The sequence below is a fragment of the Cricetulus griseus genome, chromosome 4 (assembly GCF_003668045.3).
Source record: "Cricetulus griseus strain 17A/GY chromosome 4, alternate assembly CriGri-PICRH-1.0, whole genome shotgun sequence".
Lineage (NCBI taxonomy): Eukaryota > Metazoa > Chordata > Mammalia > Rodentia > Cricetidae > Cricetulus > Cricetulus griseus.
In genome coordinates, this window is record NC_048597.1 from 227544939 (window position 1) to 227562694 (window position 17756).

At 48.8% G+C, this 17756-nt stretch overlaps 1 protein-coding gene across 3 annotated transcripts in view; it reads left to right on the forward strand.

Moving 5' to 3' along the window:
- Myrip (myosin VIIA and Rab interacting protein) overlaps positions 1-10407 on the forward strand; it is a 145235-nt gene extending 134828 nt beyond the window's left edge. For all 3 annotated transcript variants that reach the window (XM_035444644.1, XM_035444643.1, XM_035444645.1), the window contains 4 exons: positions 3552-3656; positions 3754-3814; positions 6342-6460; positions 8491-10407. In XM_035444644.1, the coding sequence (XP_035300535.1) occupies positions 3552-3656; positions 3754-3814; positions 6342-6460; positions 8491-8523 (318 nt within the window). In that variant the 3' untranslated portion in view covers positions 8524-10407. The remainder of the gene's footprint in view (positions 1-3551; positions 3657-3753; positions 3815-6341; positions 6461-8490) is intronic.
- Positions 10408-17756: the final 7349 nt, after the last annotated feature.

Here is a 17756-nt window from a genome sequence, read left to right on the forward strand (position 1 = left end):
TCAGTGAGAGATACTCTCTGAAAATATAAGGTGGAGAGCAATTAAGGAAGGTGGCTGATGTCAACGCCTGGCATCCACAATACGTGTGCACGCACATGTGTTCATGCATAAACTTTCACACACGCGCACACATGTTCACACACGCCTGCTCACATGTGCACGCTCTATGCTGATCTTCTCCCATTTCATCCCAAGGCCACCCCTCTCATTACTGTGGGCTGCTCTCTGCTGTTTCCCCACCAGGGACTCAAAGCCACTTGAGAGCCAGGCCACCGTTGTCTGGCCTAAAGGAGTAGCTGCAGACACAACAGAAACGGAGTAGGAGCTGGAGAGATGGCTCAGCAATGAAGAGCGCATACTGCTCTTGCAAGGCGCCTGGGTTCTGTTCCCAGCACCCACATCAGGTGCCCACAGGTGCACAAAGCTCCAGCTTCAGGGGAGTCAGTTCCCTCCTGTGACCTCCATGGGCTTCTGCACACATGCACAAACCCACACAGAGTGCAATGTATATATGAACAAAAAGTCTTTTCGAGGGGGTAAATAAAAGGGTGAACAGGTAGTGTGCACTTCTCAGGCCAGGGGCGAGGAGCAGAGCTTCCATACAGCGGTCTCCACTGAGAGCTCTCATCCAGTATGTTCTGAAAACGCGTCTTTCTGGCTTTTGTGAGTGTGCCCTTGTCCCTCGTGGGTCAGAGCTGGTCATAGGATAAATCACTGAACCTAAGCGGGATCTTTGGGCATTCTCTCAGGAACCTATACTGTTTTATTTCCTTTATAAAGGACCCACGATAGGTCTACCACTCATAGACTACTGTAGACCCATGATAGGTCTACTACCCATAGACTCCTAGAGACTCATGATAGGTCTACTACCCATAGACTCCTAGAGACTCATGATAGGTCTACTACCCATAGACTCCTAGAGACTCATGATAGGTCTACTACCCATAGACTCCTAGAGACCCATGATAGGTCTACTACCCATAGACTCCTATAGACCCATGATAGGTCTACTACCCATAGACTCCTATAGACCCATGATAGGTCTGCTACCCATAGACTCCTATAGACTCATGATAGGTCTACTACCCATAGACTCCTATAGACCCATGATAGGTCTGCTACCCATAGACTCCTATAGACTCATGATAGGTCTGCTACCCATAGACTCCTATAGACTCATGATAGGTCTACTACCCATAGACCACTATAGACCTACAATAGGTCTGCTACCCATAAACTACTATAGGCCCATGATAGGTCTGCTACCCATTGACTACTGTAGGACCCACAGCTAGGCATGGTGGTGTTTGTCTGTAATGCTAACACTGAGGAGGAGTAAGACTAGGAGTTCAAATCATCCTTGGGTACAGAGAAAATTCAGGGGTAGCTTGGGCTACCTGAGAAGCGGCTCAAGATACATAAGTACAGAAAAAGGTGGGAGGTCCATGTGTTTCTCTAGGTTAAGACGCAGCAGGGGGCCAGCAGCACGACTCAGCAGAGAAGGGCACTAACCACACAAGCCTGGAAACCTGATTTCTCTCTCACAGAAACACCGTAAAAAGAGAGAAGGAAAGAACCAGAGAACCGATTCCACAGAACTGTTCTCAGGCTTACACAAGTGCCATGGCATGTGCACCCCAGATTCACTTTATAAATACATAATTTTTTTAAAAAAGAGAGAAACAGCACAAGTTCGTTACAAATTCCTGATATTGCTACTGTCTTTAGTTTTGTTTGTTTTGTTTTATTTCATTTGGTTTTGTTTTTCAAGACAGGGTTTCTCTATGTATCCCTGGCTGTCCTGGAACTCACTCTATAGACCAGGCTGGCCTTGAACTCAGAGATCCACCTGCCTCTGCCTCCTGAGTGCTGGGATTAAGGCATGTGCCACCACTACCACCTGCTTTTGTTATACCCTAACACTGTATCCTAGCCAGGTCTGAGGAGATGCACAGCACAATTGGTAAAGTACTTGCCTTGCAAACATGAGGTCCAGGTTCCCATCCCCAGATCCCACATTTTAAAAATATGAAGGCATGGTGGTATGTTCTTGTAATTCCCACTGTTGAGGAGGTAGAGACAGGCAGATCCCTGAGGCTTGCTGGCCAGCCAGCCTAACAAAATTGTCTAGTCCCAAGACAGTGAGAAATGTCTCATAAAACAAGCAAGCCAGAGATTGTTCTTAAACTCTTCCCACCTCCTCTTCTGCAGTGTCCCGAGAGCGAGGGTGTGGACGGTGTGATACAGACATCTATTTAGGGCAGATCACTGTGCAGTCACCTGCTCTGTCCTGGGGCCATTTGTGAGTCTCATGTTTGCCACTGACCCCTGCAAACAGAAGCTTCTTTGATGGGAGGTGGAAGCTGCATTAAACTGTGGATGTAAAATTGAGAATTTAGAGGGCAGTTTGGAGCTGTGTCCATTTACCAAAATAATAGCAGGTCTCCCCTGGAGCCTATGACCTCCCCGGCTACAGGTATTTCACCAGGTTTACAGAATGAGGCATGAGTTCCACCTTGTGGAGCAGGCCTTAAATCCAATCAGAAAGTCGTCAGTTGCTCCCCTAAATTCCTGCCACTATGGCACCAATGTGGGTCTCACTCTCTGAAGTTTTTATTACGTCAGCAGCACCTCCATGAGGACCAAGGCTCCAGTGCCTCTGCAGAGCATTCTCAACCCTTATCCTAACCCTAGAAGAAGACATCCTGGTCACTCAGACCTGGTGGCTCTGGCCCAGCATTCCCATGGTGCTCCAGGCCCTGTGCTCCAGTTTGTCCCTGTGCATTCTCTAGAACTGTAAAACTGGAAACTTAAGTTTATGTGTTTTGTCCTTTCTTTACACTAGATAGAGCAATGATGGGGAAAAGTTGAGTGAATGGAAGTCCAGGTATTATAGCACATGCCTGAGATGGGTGACCTTCTGTATCTATGTTTCTCTTATTGGTTGATGAATAAAACACTGTTTGGCCAAGAGAGGCAAGAAGATAGGTGGGGCTAGGAGACGAGGAGAATGATGGGGAGAGAGGCAGAGAGGTGCCTTGAGGAGACGCCATGTAACCGCCAAAGGAGTAACAGGTCCGGGCATTCTCTGGTAAGCCAAGACCACGTGGAAATACATAGATTTATAGAAATGGGTTAATAATTAAGACAGAGTTAACTAATAAGAAACCCTAGCCATTGACCCACAGTTTATAATTAATATAGCATCCCTGTGTTTATTTGGGGCTGAAGCAGCAGCGGAACCTGGCAGGAAAGAACCTCTGCATACATGCCTGTAATTCCAGCACCTAGGAAGGAGTGTGGGCAGGAGGATCGGGAGTTCACGTCATCGTCAGCTACATAGCAAGTTCCAGGCCAGCCTGGGATGCATGAGACTTTGTCTCAAAAGAAAAACAGAATCGAATGTATAAATGAGCCTACCCCAAATGTATGCATGTATGAATGAGCCTACCTCAAAGCAGACTTGTTCTTTATGAGTTTGTAATACCTTAATCAAGACTCTTCCTTCCTTGGTGTGTTTCCTGCACCTGCCTTCATGGTGCACGAAGATCTCTGACATTGAGAGCAGGATCTCAGCCCTGACCATCGCTGGCTTGAACATAGCACCCTGTGTGCGTCTCACAAGACGACGGCATCAGAAGCAAAGGAACCAGGTGTGTCTGTCCTCCCCTCCCCATTAGGAGACAGCATGACCTGGAAAGTTCCAAGTGCAGTCTACAGAGTGTTACTGAAGGCTATGTTTGTTTGTAGGTACAAACTATAGACACATCGAGGCAGCAGAGAAGGAAGCTGCCTGCTCCTCCTGTGAAAGGTAGGTCAGTCTTTTTTTTTTTTTTTTTTGCAGATTTTTTTATTTGAATTAGAAACAAGATTGTTTTACATGACAATCCCAGTTCCCTCTCCCTCCTGTCCTCCCCTACCGCCCTCCCAATTAAAACCCTACCTATCCCATATCCTTTCTGCTCCCTGGATGGTGAGGCCTTCCATAGGGTGTCATCAGAGTCTATCGTATCCTTTGGGATAGGACCTAGGCCCACCCCCGTGTGTCTTGGCTCACAGAGTATTCCTCTATATGGAATGGGCTCCCAAAGTCCACACCTATGCTAGGGATAAGCACTGAACTCCTACAGAAGGTCCCATAGACTTCTGAGGTTTCCTCACTGAAACCAATGTTCCTGGGGTCTGGATCAGTCCCATGCTGGTATCCCAGCTATCAGTCTGGGGAGCAAGAGTTCCCCAGTGTTCAGGTCAGCTGTTTCTGTGGGTTTCACCAGCCTGGTCTGGACCCCTTTGCTCTTCACTCGTCCTTCTCTGCATCTGGATTCCAGTTCAGTTCAGTGATTAGTTGTGGGTGTCTGCTTCTACTTCCACCAGCTGCTGGTTGAGGGCTATCGGGTGGCATATAAGTCAGTCATCAATCTCATTATCAGGGGAGGGCATTTAAGGGAGCCTCTCCTCTGTTGCTTAGATTGTTAGCTGGTGTCATTTTTGTGGATCTCCAGACATTTCCCTAGTGCCTGATTTCTCTGTAACCCTAAAGTGTCTCCCTCTGACATGAGGGAACAGAAAGATTGAGTCAGGAGATGAATAGAACATAACAAGAATGGAGATACCATAATAGAAAGGCAGGTCACTCTTAAAACACCACGCTGGGGCCGGGTGTTGGTGGTGCACGCCTTTATCCCAGCACTCGGGAGGCAGAGGCAGGAGGATCTCTGTGAGTTCGAGACCAGCCTGGTCTACAACAGCTAGTTCCAGGACAGCTTCCAAAGCCACAGAGAAACCCTTTCTCCAACCCCACCCCACCCCCCCAAAAAAAACACCAAACTTGAGTCATGGGAAGAGCTCAGGGGAGCTCTGAGCATGAGGAAGTGTGAGGGCCAGATCCAGTGTGCCCTCTCCCCAAGAATTGTTCTACTTACGTGTGAGTTGTGATAGGGTATGCACGAGGAAGGCTGAGTGTGAGTGAGCATAAGCGGGTGTGAGAGCGATGGTGTGTGTCAGTGTGCCCGTGTGAGTAAGTGTGTGTGTGAAAGTGTGGGCGTCTGAGCATGTGAGCATGTGAGCATGTAGGGATGAGTGTGTGTTTGTGAGAATGTTGTATGAGGGTGACATGTGTGAGTGTGTGTGTGTGTGTGTGTGTGTGTGTGTGTGTGTGTGATTGCCTTAGGAATGTGTGACAACATGTATGGGTGTAGGGTACTCGTGTGAACTTGTGAGTGTGAATTGTGTGATTTTGTGTGACTACCTGTATGTGTGAAGATTCGAGAGGGTATGAAGTGTGAGTGTGGTCTGCTGGGGACATGGGTGTGCATGTAAGTCTGAGAGTGTTTGCCTGTGTGGGTGTGTATGAGTGTGTGCATTGTGAATGCGTGTGAATATGTGTGGGGTGAATGAGCACATTCGTGCATGAGTATGTGCTTTTTTGTGAGTGTGTGTCCGTGAGTGTGAGTTTGTGAAGCTGTGTGTGTAACTATATAGGTGAGAGTGTGTTAGTGTTGGCCACAGAAGTGTGGAGGTACCTGTGTTGGGTGTATGCACGTGTATGTGTGTCTGGGTGTGGGGATGGATTGGTGTGTAACGGTGTGTGCAGAAGTGAGGGCATTGCTTCAGTGTGAATGTTAAAGTGTGAATTGTTGGTGTGTGTCAGTGTGTCCGAGAGTACTGTGTGACTGTGTTACTGTGGGGGTTTCTGTCAGTTTGAGTAGAGGCTGTGAAAGTCAGTGTGTCAGTGTGGATGTATTCCTCAGTGTTTTGAGTGTGTTTGCATGTGTGTTTGAGAGTGTTTGTGAGCATGTGTGAATCTAAGTTTGTGAATGTGACTGTGTTCATGAGTAGGGGACTCAATGTATGTTCAAGTTTGTGTGTGTGTTTGAGTGTGTGTACACATGAGTGATTGTGTGTCAGTGTGAGGGTGCGTGTGTGTTTTGTGTGTGTGTGAGTCTGCATGTAAATTCATGTGTGAATGTGCATGTGTGGGAGTGTGGGACCAGACTGCTGGCCAGTAACCCCCAAAGTGCCCATATCTCTGCCACCTCCATACAGCACCAGGATTTTACGTGGGTGCTGGGATCCAGACTCAGGCCCAGCAAGGCTTCCTCCTGACTGGGCCGTCTCTCCAGCCGATCTTGCCTACTTGACTTGGGGCCCCCAGAAGCAAAGCTTTGGACATGTCTGAGTGTGAGGTGGTTTATGAGGAGATTCCAGGAAGTGCAGAGGGTAGCAGAGAGACCAGGAGAGGAAGCATGCGTGAGGCTGCTCTAATTAGGGGGTTACTTCTCGGGGAAATGAAGCCAGCGTCTCCGGAACCTAATTCTTCTATTTTGTTTCCTTTTTAGCTGAAAAGATTGAAGCATCTTCTGTGACCCCCATTAAAGCATTTAACCGAAACTTCCTTCTACAAGGCTCCTCGGAGAACAGGCCCTCAGAAAAGCAAGGTGACACCAAGGACGTGATGGTAAATGTTATCTCTGTACCTGTCCTGCATATGCGGGTCCCTCCCGTGCCCATCCCATCACACCACAGTTCCTCCATTTTCCTTCCATAGCTGCCCCAGCAGAGCCCCGGGAGGCAACCTTCCTTTCTGGGCTCCTGGCCTGTTTTAGGTTTGGGAGAAGGTATCTCTGAAAGGTGAGTGTCACCCTGTGTGGCATTGCTGGCCTCTCTAACCAGAGTCTGTCATCTCAGTTGTATTTCTATCTCGCTGTTTTTAGGAGCCAGCTATGATCTGAGAGAAACTCACGTGTGCCAGGTCTGGTGGGTGTGTAAGGGCTTCTACGCTGGTATGGTCCATATGCATTTGAAAATTTCTGTTAGCCATGAATACCTTTTCCTAAGTGGATTCAGCAGCTGCCCCCAAATGTGACAAAGGACAGGGCAGAGGATAATGTCCCAGACTCTGGGGATCACACAGGAGGGGCTGGTGGAGTATTGGCTACAAAAGCATTTGCAGCTAGGTGGGACAGCTTCTGTCTGTAATCCCATCATTAGGGAGGCTAAGGCAGGAGGGTTGCTGCAAGTTTCAAATTTGGGGCCAGTCCGGGCTTCAGGATGAGGTCCAGGTGAACCACAGTTATATATCAAGACACATGGTTCTTGGGGTGTCTCAGGTAGGGTTACTGTTGCTGTGATGAAACACCATGACCAAAAGCAATATGGGGGGGAAAAGGGTTTAGGTGGCTTACATATCCTGAGTCCATGGAGAAACAAGGGTAGGAACTCAAACTGGACAGGAACCTGCAGGCAAGAGCTGATGCAGAGGCCATGGAGGAGAGCTGCTTATTGGATTGCTCAGCCTGCTTTCTTATAAAACCCAGGACCACCAGTCCAGGAACGAAACTACCCGCAATGGGCTGGGCCCTCCCCATCAACGCTAATTAAGAAATACCTTACAAGTCTTCCTACAGCCCAGTCTTTTGTAAGCATTTGAATTTGTGTGTGCATGTGTATGATTCTTAAGTTTAAATAATCAATTCATCAATGAACATAAAGACAAAATTTGCATTATGATGGCTTATGTATGCAATCTCGACATGGGGAGGCTGAAAGAAGAGGATTCTAGCAAACTCAACACCAGCCTGGGCTGCCTTAAAACAGTTAATAACAGTGTGTGTGCATTAGGAGTTCAGAAAACAGTACAGTACATGGGAAGAGAGATCTGGCCCAGGCATGCCCACAGTACAAGCCCTGCTGATAGCAGACCCTGGGTGGAATGGCTGGAGGGATACAAGGACACACCCACCTGTTGCTGTATAGGTGCCCTCTGCCTCTCCCTTCCTCGGTGTCCCCCTCTGGTCCACTCTGAGTTGCAGAAGTACCAGGTAATGGCATGATATGAGGTCTTAGCCTTTGAACCACACATTACTGTCCCTCGTTGCCTTTTCTTCACTGGTCATCTGTGAACCCTCACCTTTCAAAGTTCAGTCATCTTGATACTGGCTGTAACTTCCAAAAGCTAAGAAAAAAATTAAGCTGGTCAGTAGTGGTGCACGCCTTTAATCCCAGCACTCAGGAGACAGAGGCAGGTGATCTCTGAGTTCAAAGCCAGCCTGGTCTAGAGTTCCAGGACAGCCAGAGCTACACAGAGAAACCCTGTCTCAAAAAAAGAAAGAAAGAAAGAAGAGACAGTGGGAAGAGGGCATTTTCATATTTTCATTTGAGCCTGTCTCAGTAGTGGAAGAGCAGCTTGTTGGGTTATGGCTGTTGAGTTAAGGACTCCCTTATTTCCTTTCCAGAAATAAATGCCAATTAGAGAATTGAGTAATTCGAGCATTGGGTGTTGGTTAAGATGCTTAAATATCCAACTATGTATCACAGGAAATATCTAACTGTGTAACAAAAAACCTGCTTCCTAAGAATCCGTTTGCAAACAGAAACCTCAGTAAATCCAGGCAGGAAGAAAGCGTCCAGTCATCCCCCGTGACCTTGTTGCCTGACATGATCAGTTTGCCAGGTAGCTGGTGACGGTGTCCGTCTTGCTTCCTCCAGGAGCCTGTTCTGGAGTCTGCTGTGATCCACTAACCACGGAACCCCACAGCCAGTGACCCACTGCCTCCGGCCGTACACGACAGTGCCTTGACCCAACAGCCATCGAGTACTGTGTGGATTTCCACTGAGGCGAGGGCCTGGGGAGGCCACAGTGCACTGCTGCACAGGGCTGTCTTGATACCTCACCCAGAAGGCCATCTCAGTCTGCAACACTGAGGTCCCGCCCACTCTCTGCCTTAGGCTCCCAGGGGAATCTGAGACCGGATATCCAGACGCTGGCTTCCAATAGCAGGGCTCTGTGTTCAAAAGATGCATTGTGCCTGTTTAATTTGTTCCTGTGTGTTGTCTTCACTATCCCTGTGTGTTTTTAATCTCTTTTTATCCCTGTCCTCAGTTCATCCAATGGAAAACCGTTGGAGAGGAGGAGCTTCAGGGAAGGAAGGAAGGAAAGAAAGAAGGAAGGAAGGAAGGAAGGAAAAAAAGGAGGGAAGGAGAGGGGTTATTACCCTTGTTTACTCTTGCTTATCATCTCCTAACAGATGCTAAGAGCAGGGGGCACTAGAAAGAAATCTCATTGGGCAGTGCTCAGCCACCTCCAGCTAAGCTCCCGGTACCTACCCCCACCTCTGTCATGGTCCTTCCTATTCCTTGGCAATCAGCAGCTACAGAATGAAAAGCTCTGACCCACTCATGCCAGGTCTCTTTCAAACCATGTCTCATTTCGAATGTAGGGTTCTTGTATGAATTTACTCAGGGGGAGAGGGGCCTAAGGAATGCCATTGTTAGTCTAACTTTCAGGACACTGTTCAGAGTCAGTGTGAAGTGGCTTGCTCATGACTGACATTGAAACGAAATCTGGGTAAATGAACTATTGCGAAATAGTACTACCCAAGAAAAGTTCCATTCTCCAAAATGTATCTCCCACTGAATTCAACGAGATTCGGATGCAACAGCAAGGATGACGGTGGTTAGGAAGTCGCCTTAGAGAAAAGTAGTGCAAACTGTGAGGGACACAAGAGGTGACTCGGGCTCCGCATTCATGGTCTGTTTCAGGGGAGAGACTGGCCTAAATGCATGAATATCTGAAGTGTATCTGTTCACACAAATGAAACCTACACTCCCTTCAACTCACTGGGGACTTGCAGCCTGTTTTTAATGTTGGCTTCCAGGATATTCCGAATCACAGAGTTACGGTGGGGTGAGGCAAAGGCAGGATATGCGAGGCAGTGAGCAGGCCAGTGAGTGACCATTGGGTGCTGGCTCTGCAGGACACAATGTTCTCAGTTTGGTCTAGTGTCCCTTTCCCGAAGCCCTGTGGGTTTCCCAGAATCCACAACCAAAGGTCAGACCACCGAACTTGCTGAAGCCATCCGTGTGAGCTGGTTCTAACCGGAATGCTCTGCCCCCAAAAGTGCAGCTCTGTTGTTTCCACATCCATGTTCTATTGTGTATCCCCAGGCTTGGTTTAACTGCCCTCCCTGCGCTGTGTGTGCCATTGTTGCTGATGGGGGACCTCATATTTCCATAGTGCTCCTGCTGTCACCCCAGAGAAAGGACTACATGGAAATAGTAAACCTTTGGCATTTTATCCTGTGGGTATGGTTCACACTAAAACAAAGTTGAAAAACACAACAAAAAGATCTGACTTCCAAGTAGAACGTTTTTTTCCTTAGGAGGCACGAGACTGCCTTTGTGCTAACAGTGTTAAAATACTCAGTTTTCTTTTGAAAAAAAAAAAGTGTGTACTCTGTAAGCCTTGCAAAAAACAATAATAATGATGAAGAAAAAGCCTGTTCTATGGCATCTGAACTTTTATAAAGGCTTCCTTGTGCCAAATAAGTACAAAGATTTAATTTACTATTTAAACCATAAACATGCTATAGTTCCAGAAAATTATTTTGTCATCCAGTGATTTTGATCTTTAGTGTCAATATTTATATTTAGATTAATTTTTATAAATGAAATATTTTGATGGTCTAAGAAAATGAGGACAAAGGGGTTACTATCTCTGATGGCTTCTTGCGGTTATACCTTCATGTCTCACACACTCGGCCAAGAATCACTGTCAAAAGAAATGACCACGACCGAGCAGTAAAAGTCACTTATGAAAATCATCTGTGTGTCTGATTTTTTTATTCATTTATTTGCTTATTTTGGTTACGAGAGTCTAGGAGTCTGTGTCCCTGCCTGCCTTCTAGTTTTACTACACGTGGCTATCTGACCAAGTTGGTTCTCCCTCCCTCATTGAAACAAGGAAGTTTCCCAGTGCTGGGATTACAGGTGTGTGTCTGCTCATTACAGGTGTGCACCTGCACACTGGCTTTTTTCTTTTCTTTTAGAGATTTATTTATCATGTCTACAGTGTTCTGTCTGCATATATGCCTGCAGGCCAGAAAGGGGTGCCAGATCTCATTACAGATGACTGTGAGCCACCATGTGGTTGCTGAGAATTGAACTCAGGACCTCTGGAAGAACAGCCAGTATTCTTAACTGTTGAACCATTTCTCTAGCCCCAGCTTTTTGCTTTTCTTACTTGGACATTGGGAATCTGAACTCAGATCCTCACACCTGCACAAGTACTTTGCTGACACACCTACCTCCCCAGCCCTAGTAGACACTTTAGATAAGGCAACCGGGTTCTGCAACTTGTAGCAGGGACACTGCCCCACAGCTCACACTGTGACAGGGACACTGCCCCACAGCTCACACTGTGACAGGGACACTGCCCCACAGCTCACACTGTGACAGGGACACTGCCCCACAGCTCACACTGTGACAGGGACACTGCCCCACAGCTCACACTGTGACAGGGACACTGCCCCACAGCACACACTGTGACAGGGACACTGCCCCACAGCTCACACTGTGACAGGGACACTGCCCCACAGCTCACACTGTGACAGGGACACTGCCCCATGGCTCACACCGTGACAGGGACACTGCCCCACGGCTCACACCGTGACAGGGACACTGCCCCACAGCTCACACTGTGACAGGGACACTGGCCCACGGCTCACACTGTGACAGGGACACTGCCCCACGGCTCACACCGTGACAGGGACACTGCCCCACAGCTCACACTGTGACAGGGACACTGGCCCACGGCTCACACCGTGACAGGGACACTGCCCCACGGCTCACACCGTGACAGGGACACTGCCCCACAGCTCACACTGTGACAGGGACACTGGCCCACGGCTCACACTGTGACAGGGACACTGCCTCACGGCACACACTGTGACAGGGACACTGCCCCACGGCTCACACCGTGACAGGGACACTGGCCCACAGCTCACACTGTGACAGGGACACTGGCCCACGGCTCACACCGTGACAGGGACACTGCCTCACGGCACACACTGTGACAGGGACACTGCCCCACGGCTCACACCGTGACAGGGACACTGGCCCACAGCTCACACTGTGACAGGGACACTGCCCCACGGCTCACACCGTGACAGGGACACTGGCCCACAGCTCACACTGTGACAGGGACACTGCCCCACAGCTCACACTGTGACAGGGACACTGGCCCACAGCTCACACTGTGACAGGGACACTGGCCCACGGCACACACTGTGACAGGGACACTGCCCCACGGCACACACTGTGACAGGGACACTGCCTCACGGCACACACTGTGACAGGGACACTGCCCCACGGCACACACTGTGACAGGGACACTGCCCCACGGCACACACTGTGACAGGGACACTGCCCCACGGCACACACTGTGACAGGGACACTGGCCCACGGCACACACTGTGACAGGGGCACTGCCCCACGGCACACACTGTGACAGGGGCACTGCCCCCACAGCTCACACTGTGACAGGGACACTGCCCCACGGCACACACTGTGACAGGGATACTGCCCACAGCACACACTGTGACAGGGACACTGCCCCACAGCTCACACTGTGACAGGGACACTGCCCCACAGCTCACACTGTAGCAAGGTTCATTATTGTACACTGCACAGGGTGACACCCACAGCAAAGAACAGTCCAGCCGTTCTTGTCACAGTGCTGAGGACAAGAGAGCCCTGAGTTGGTTAGACACTATGGATAGTCACTTCCCCAGTGTCTTGGTTTGGGTTTCCATTGCTGTGAAGAGACACAGTGACCACAGCAACTCTTACAAAGGAAAAACATTTCGTTGGAGTAGCTTGTATTTTCAGAGCTTTAGTCCATCGTCATCATGGTGTGCCATGGTGGCATGCAGGCAGACATGGTGCTAGAGAAGGAGCCGAGTGTCCTACATCTTGACTTGCAACAGGAAAGGCACAGGGACACTGGGCCTGGCATGAACATATATGAGACCTCAAAGCCTGCCCTCACAGTGACACGCTTCCTCCAACAAGGCCACACTTCCTAATAGTGCACTCCCTGTGAGCTTATGGGACCGATTACATTCCAACTATCATATCCACCCTTTTGCAGATTTAGGAGGTTACAATATCCTGGTGTGCCCAGAACACCCAAGCCAGACACCGGCCCCTGCCATCCACAAATGGGAGTATAAGTGCTCTATTAATCTGGAATGAATAAGCATACGGAAGTACAAAAGCCAACAGCCTTGTCAATCTAAGGTCCGTGGAGTGCTGCTGTAAAAACGCTGTTTCCTCAAAGTTGAACCTTCCTGGGAGGAGCAGAAATCTTTGTGAATTGGGAAATATGCAAGACTCACAAGGCTCCTCTAGTTACATAAACTGAAATTGTTGCTGGGAGAGAGGAGACTCTTCTGTGGAGCTGCCTACTAATAGTGCAGAGGACTGAAGCTGCAGGTTTCTCCGCAGTCACCCATGACGGCACGGGTCTTTGTGGTGGGGCGCCATGCTTCTATAAGTAACCCCTCACCCATGTTTCAACAAGTGTCCCCAGTAAGCTCAGCCATCAAGCTGGATTTGGGTGACATTGTGTCTTGGGTCTGTCATCACCGTATCTGAGGAAAAGTCATACAGTGGACACCCTCACATGTGCTTAGCATCAGCTGGTGCTTGTCCAAGCTGCCCGACCCTGAGGCTTCTCCTCTACATCTCTAACAGATCCCAGGGTGGTGCTTGAAGCATTTATCTAATTATTCTTTAGCAATAAAAAAGCAGTGGTCAGAGCATCTAGAAGGCTCCAGAAGTATCTAGTCCCCACTCAGACTTCTGCTGTACTGTGACTAGTCAGCTCACCTGTAAAGTCGCCATCTAAGTGTCTTCCTTTTGCTGCTAGGATCTTTCAGGAAATAATTCACAGGAAACACTTTAGCAGGAGCTTTGTAACCATAGCTACTAGAAATTTATGCCAACCCCTTCCCATTTCCTCTTCAAATAAAGTCTACCAAGAATCAGTGTCCTGACCTAAGCAACACAAAATACCCAAACTTGATTTTACAGCTCATGGTAGGAGAGATTCCTCTTCTGCAAGCGTTTCCCCTCCAGGCCCTAACTCTAGTAGGTAGGACTCCTCTGCCTTATCAAGGCTGGGCTTGGCTAGGTGACTTGCCTTGTGATGGAAGGACAAACGTCTCCGTCTCTTGATTTTGGATTTGTATATGAGACTTGCTTGGGCTAATCAGATGCTGTAGTTTGTTTTCTGTTACTGTGATAATCACTAACACCAGAAGTGACTTGGAGAAGAAAGGGTTTATTTGGCTCACAGGTCACAGTGACTACTCTCTGAAAACTATGTGGTGGTTTGAGTCGGAATGGCCCCCAGAGACTCGTGTCTGAATGCTTGGCCTTAGGGAGTGGCACTATTAGGATGTGTGGCCTTGTTGGAGTAGGTGGGGCTTTGTTGGAGAAAGTGTGTCACTAGCGGGTGGGATTTGAGGTCTTAACTGCTCAAGCCAGGTCTAGTGTGACATTCACTTCCTGCTGCCTGCTGATCACTATGTCTGCCCACACACTGCCAATGCTTCTCACCATGATGACAGTGGACTAAACCTCTGAAGCTGTAAGTCAGCCCCACTTAAATGTTTTCCTTTATAAGAGTTGCTGTGATCGTGGTGTTTCTTCACAGCAATAAAACCATAACTGAGACACGCTAAGTTTGGAGTGTGGCATGGTAAGCATTATTATTGTGGTATTAGCCACATTATCTTTTTTTTTTTTTTTTTTTGGTTTTTTGAGACAGGGTTTCTCTGTGTAGCTTTGGAGCCTATCCTGGCACTTCGCTCTGGAGACCAGGCTGGCCTCGAACTCACAGAGATCCGCCTGCCTCTGCCTCCCGAGTGCTGGGATTAAAGGCGTGCGCCACCAACACCCGGCTAGCCACATTATCTTAAAACTTGATTTATCAACTTATATTTATACCTGTGCTAAGGGTAAAGTAAGATTAGTGAAAACAAAAAGCAAAGTCATTGGGATGGTTAATATTGACTCATTAGGATTTAGAGTCACCCAAGACAAACCTCTGGGCATGTCCGAGATTTGAGTCTCTAGAATGGTCAAGAAAGAATGCATATCTAATAGTGGTGCTACCATCTAGTGGGCTGGGGTCCTGGACGAAATAAAAAGAAGGAAGTGAGCCAGGAGGTGGTGGCACATGCCTTTAGTCCCAGGACTCGGGAGGTAGAAGCAGGCAGATCTCTGTGAGTTGGGAGTCCAGCCTGGTGTACGGATCCAGTTCAGGGCTGGCTCCAAAGCTACAGAGAAACCCTGTCATGAAAAAAAAAAAAAAAAAAAAAAGAGGGAAAGTGAGCTGGGCACAATATTCTCTCTCTCCTCTCTCTCGTCTCTCTCTCTCTCTCTCTCTCTCTCTCTCTCTCTCTGTGTGTGTGTGTGTGTGTGTGTGTGTGTGTATGTGTGTGTGTGTATTGTGGGCACAATGTGATCAGCCACCCCTGCTCAAACTTCAAACCAAAATAACAAAATAAACTGCAGTGAGAAAAGTCGCTAACAGGGTCATACATCAGTATAAAGAAGAAACCCGTCGCACTCTCTGGTTTTCACAAGCTCGCCCTCCCCTTTTTTACTTCCTGTGTGTTGATCTTTCACAGAGTCTTTTGTCATTGAGATTTTTGATAAATCACTGCGCACTGGAGCATTTGGTCCCTTTAAAAATAGCTCTCCCTGACAGCCGCTCTGTTTTCTCCCAGGGGAAGTGTTTCCCGTACACAATTTGCATTTTGCAGAACAGTTGGCCATGTGAGCCTTCTGTCTCAGTGGCTGAGCTGGGATTGTAATAAAGCACAGGTAGACAGGACTGACGGGGGAGGGGTGGACTTGGATATCCACGGCAGGCTTGTGGGGGTGATCAGAAGGGCCCAGTTTGCTGGGACATAACTCTTTAAATACAAGGAAAGAAATACATTTTCTACCAAAGTCATCGTGTCTAGTAAAGATGGAAGACTCATGGCAAACTTGTGCACCAACATTCTGACTTGACAGGTCTGTGGCGGGACCCAAGACACCGCTTCTAGCCAGCTCCTGTGCTGTGTCAGAGCTGCTGGCCGCACTTTGAGCATCAGGGTTCCACAGAGTTCTCCAGGGGCCTCCAGGAAATGGTCTGTCCTGTTTGACTCTTGTGATTCTCCTCTCTCACCCTTCTCCCTGAGTGGTGGCTTCCACGATGCATGCATGCGTGTATTCACACACGTTTCTCCCACTGGCCTAAGATCATGAGGGACTGGGTCCCATTTGTCTTGCACAGACACTGGAGAGAAAATGGGACCTGGGATGGACTGTGGTGACTTTGGCTCTAGCCTGGGGTTACTTCTGGCCATGTAAGTAGACTGACAGACATGCAGACAAGGGGTCACCTCTTTCCATGTGCCTTCTGGGTTAGGGATCTGAGTCCTTTTTTCTTTTTATTGCTGTAACAAAATACCTGAGATCAAAGATAGCTGGTTGGGCAAAGGATCTTAGTTCAGATCCCAGGCACCCACATCAAAAGCCAGGTGTAGTTCCAGTGCTGGGGAGGCAGGGACAGGCAGGTCCCTGGGGAGGCAGGAACAGGCAGGTCCCTGGGGAGGCAGAGATAGGCAGGCAGCTCCCTGGGAGGCAGAGATAGGCAAGCAGCTCCCTGGGAGGCAGAGATAGGCACGCAGCTCCCTGGGAGGCAGAGATAGGCAGGCAGGTCCCTTGGGAGGCAAAGATAGGCAGGCAGGTCCCTGGGGATTGCTGGCCAGTCTATCTAATCAGCAAACTCAAGTTCACCAAGAGACTCTATCCAAAACAAAAAACAAGGTAGGCCAGGCGTTGGTGGTGCACGCCTTTAATCCCAGCACTTGGGAGGCAGAGGCAGGCAGATCTCTGTGAGTTCAAGGCCAGCCTGGTCTCCAGAGCGAGTGCCAGGATAGGCTCCAAAGCTACACAGAGAAACCCTGTCTCTCGAAAAACCAAAAAAAAAAAAAAAAAAAAAAAAAAAAAAAAAAAAAAAACAAGGAAACAAGGTGGAATTGGCTGGAGAGATAGCTCAGTGGCTAAGACCACTTCACTTGCTGCTCTTGCAGAGGACCCAGGTTCAGTTCCCAGCACCCACATCAGAGGCTCACAACCACCCAAAACTCCATGTTCAGGGAATCGCTTGTCCTCTTCTGACCTCCGCAGGCACCTGCAGGTACATGATGCAAATGCATGCACTACACACTAAACATTAAAATTTTAGAAAAAATGCTGTTTTTAAAAACAAGAGGGAGAGCCCCCGAAACAGACAGCAGACGGCAAACTCTGGCTTCCATGTGCACACACTCACAGGGGCGGGGGTGGCTTGGCTCTGGTGAGGGCCTCATGGGTAACGGTATCACAACGAAGCAGGGCAGAGGCCCCACTTTGTCTTTAAGTGACGCTGTCATTGAAGGGCCGGCATCCGTAGCAATTCTCCCTCTTCTCCCTGGGATGCTGTAATGCTGACACAGTCCCCTCCCCTAATGTCACTTGGGCGTTCATCAGCCTGGTGCCCGTGGGCTATCGAACTGTCTGAAGAAGAGTGAGTCAGTCCCCCTTCTAGATTTGAAGCGTCAGGATTCTGCTCTTCCGGCCTCTACTCCGACCTTGACGGCAGGGAAATGGATTTTTTGGCTAACGCTGAAGACGCACATCTAACTGTGGTTGGAGCGGGCGTCCCAAACGCTTGGAAGTGGGGCTGTAGCACCATAGCGTTTCCAAGTGACTTCCAGCAGGACCCCCTTCACCCACCGAGGGCCACAAACCACTCAACTCTGCATTCTCTCAAGGTCCTTTCAGTCTTGAAATGACCTGTGCTGCCCTGACAATCCTACTCATCTTTTTGTTTGTTTTGTTTTAAGACAGTCTCTCTATGTAGCTCTGGCTAT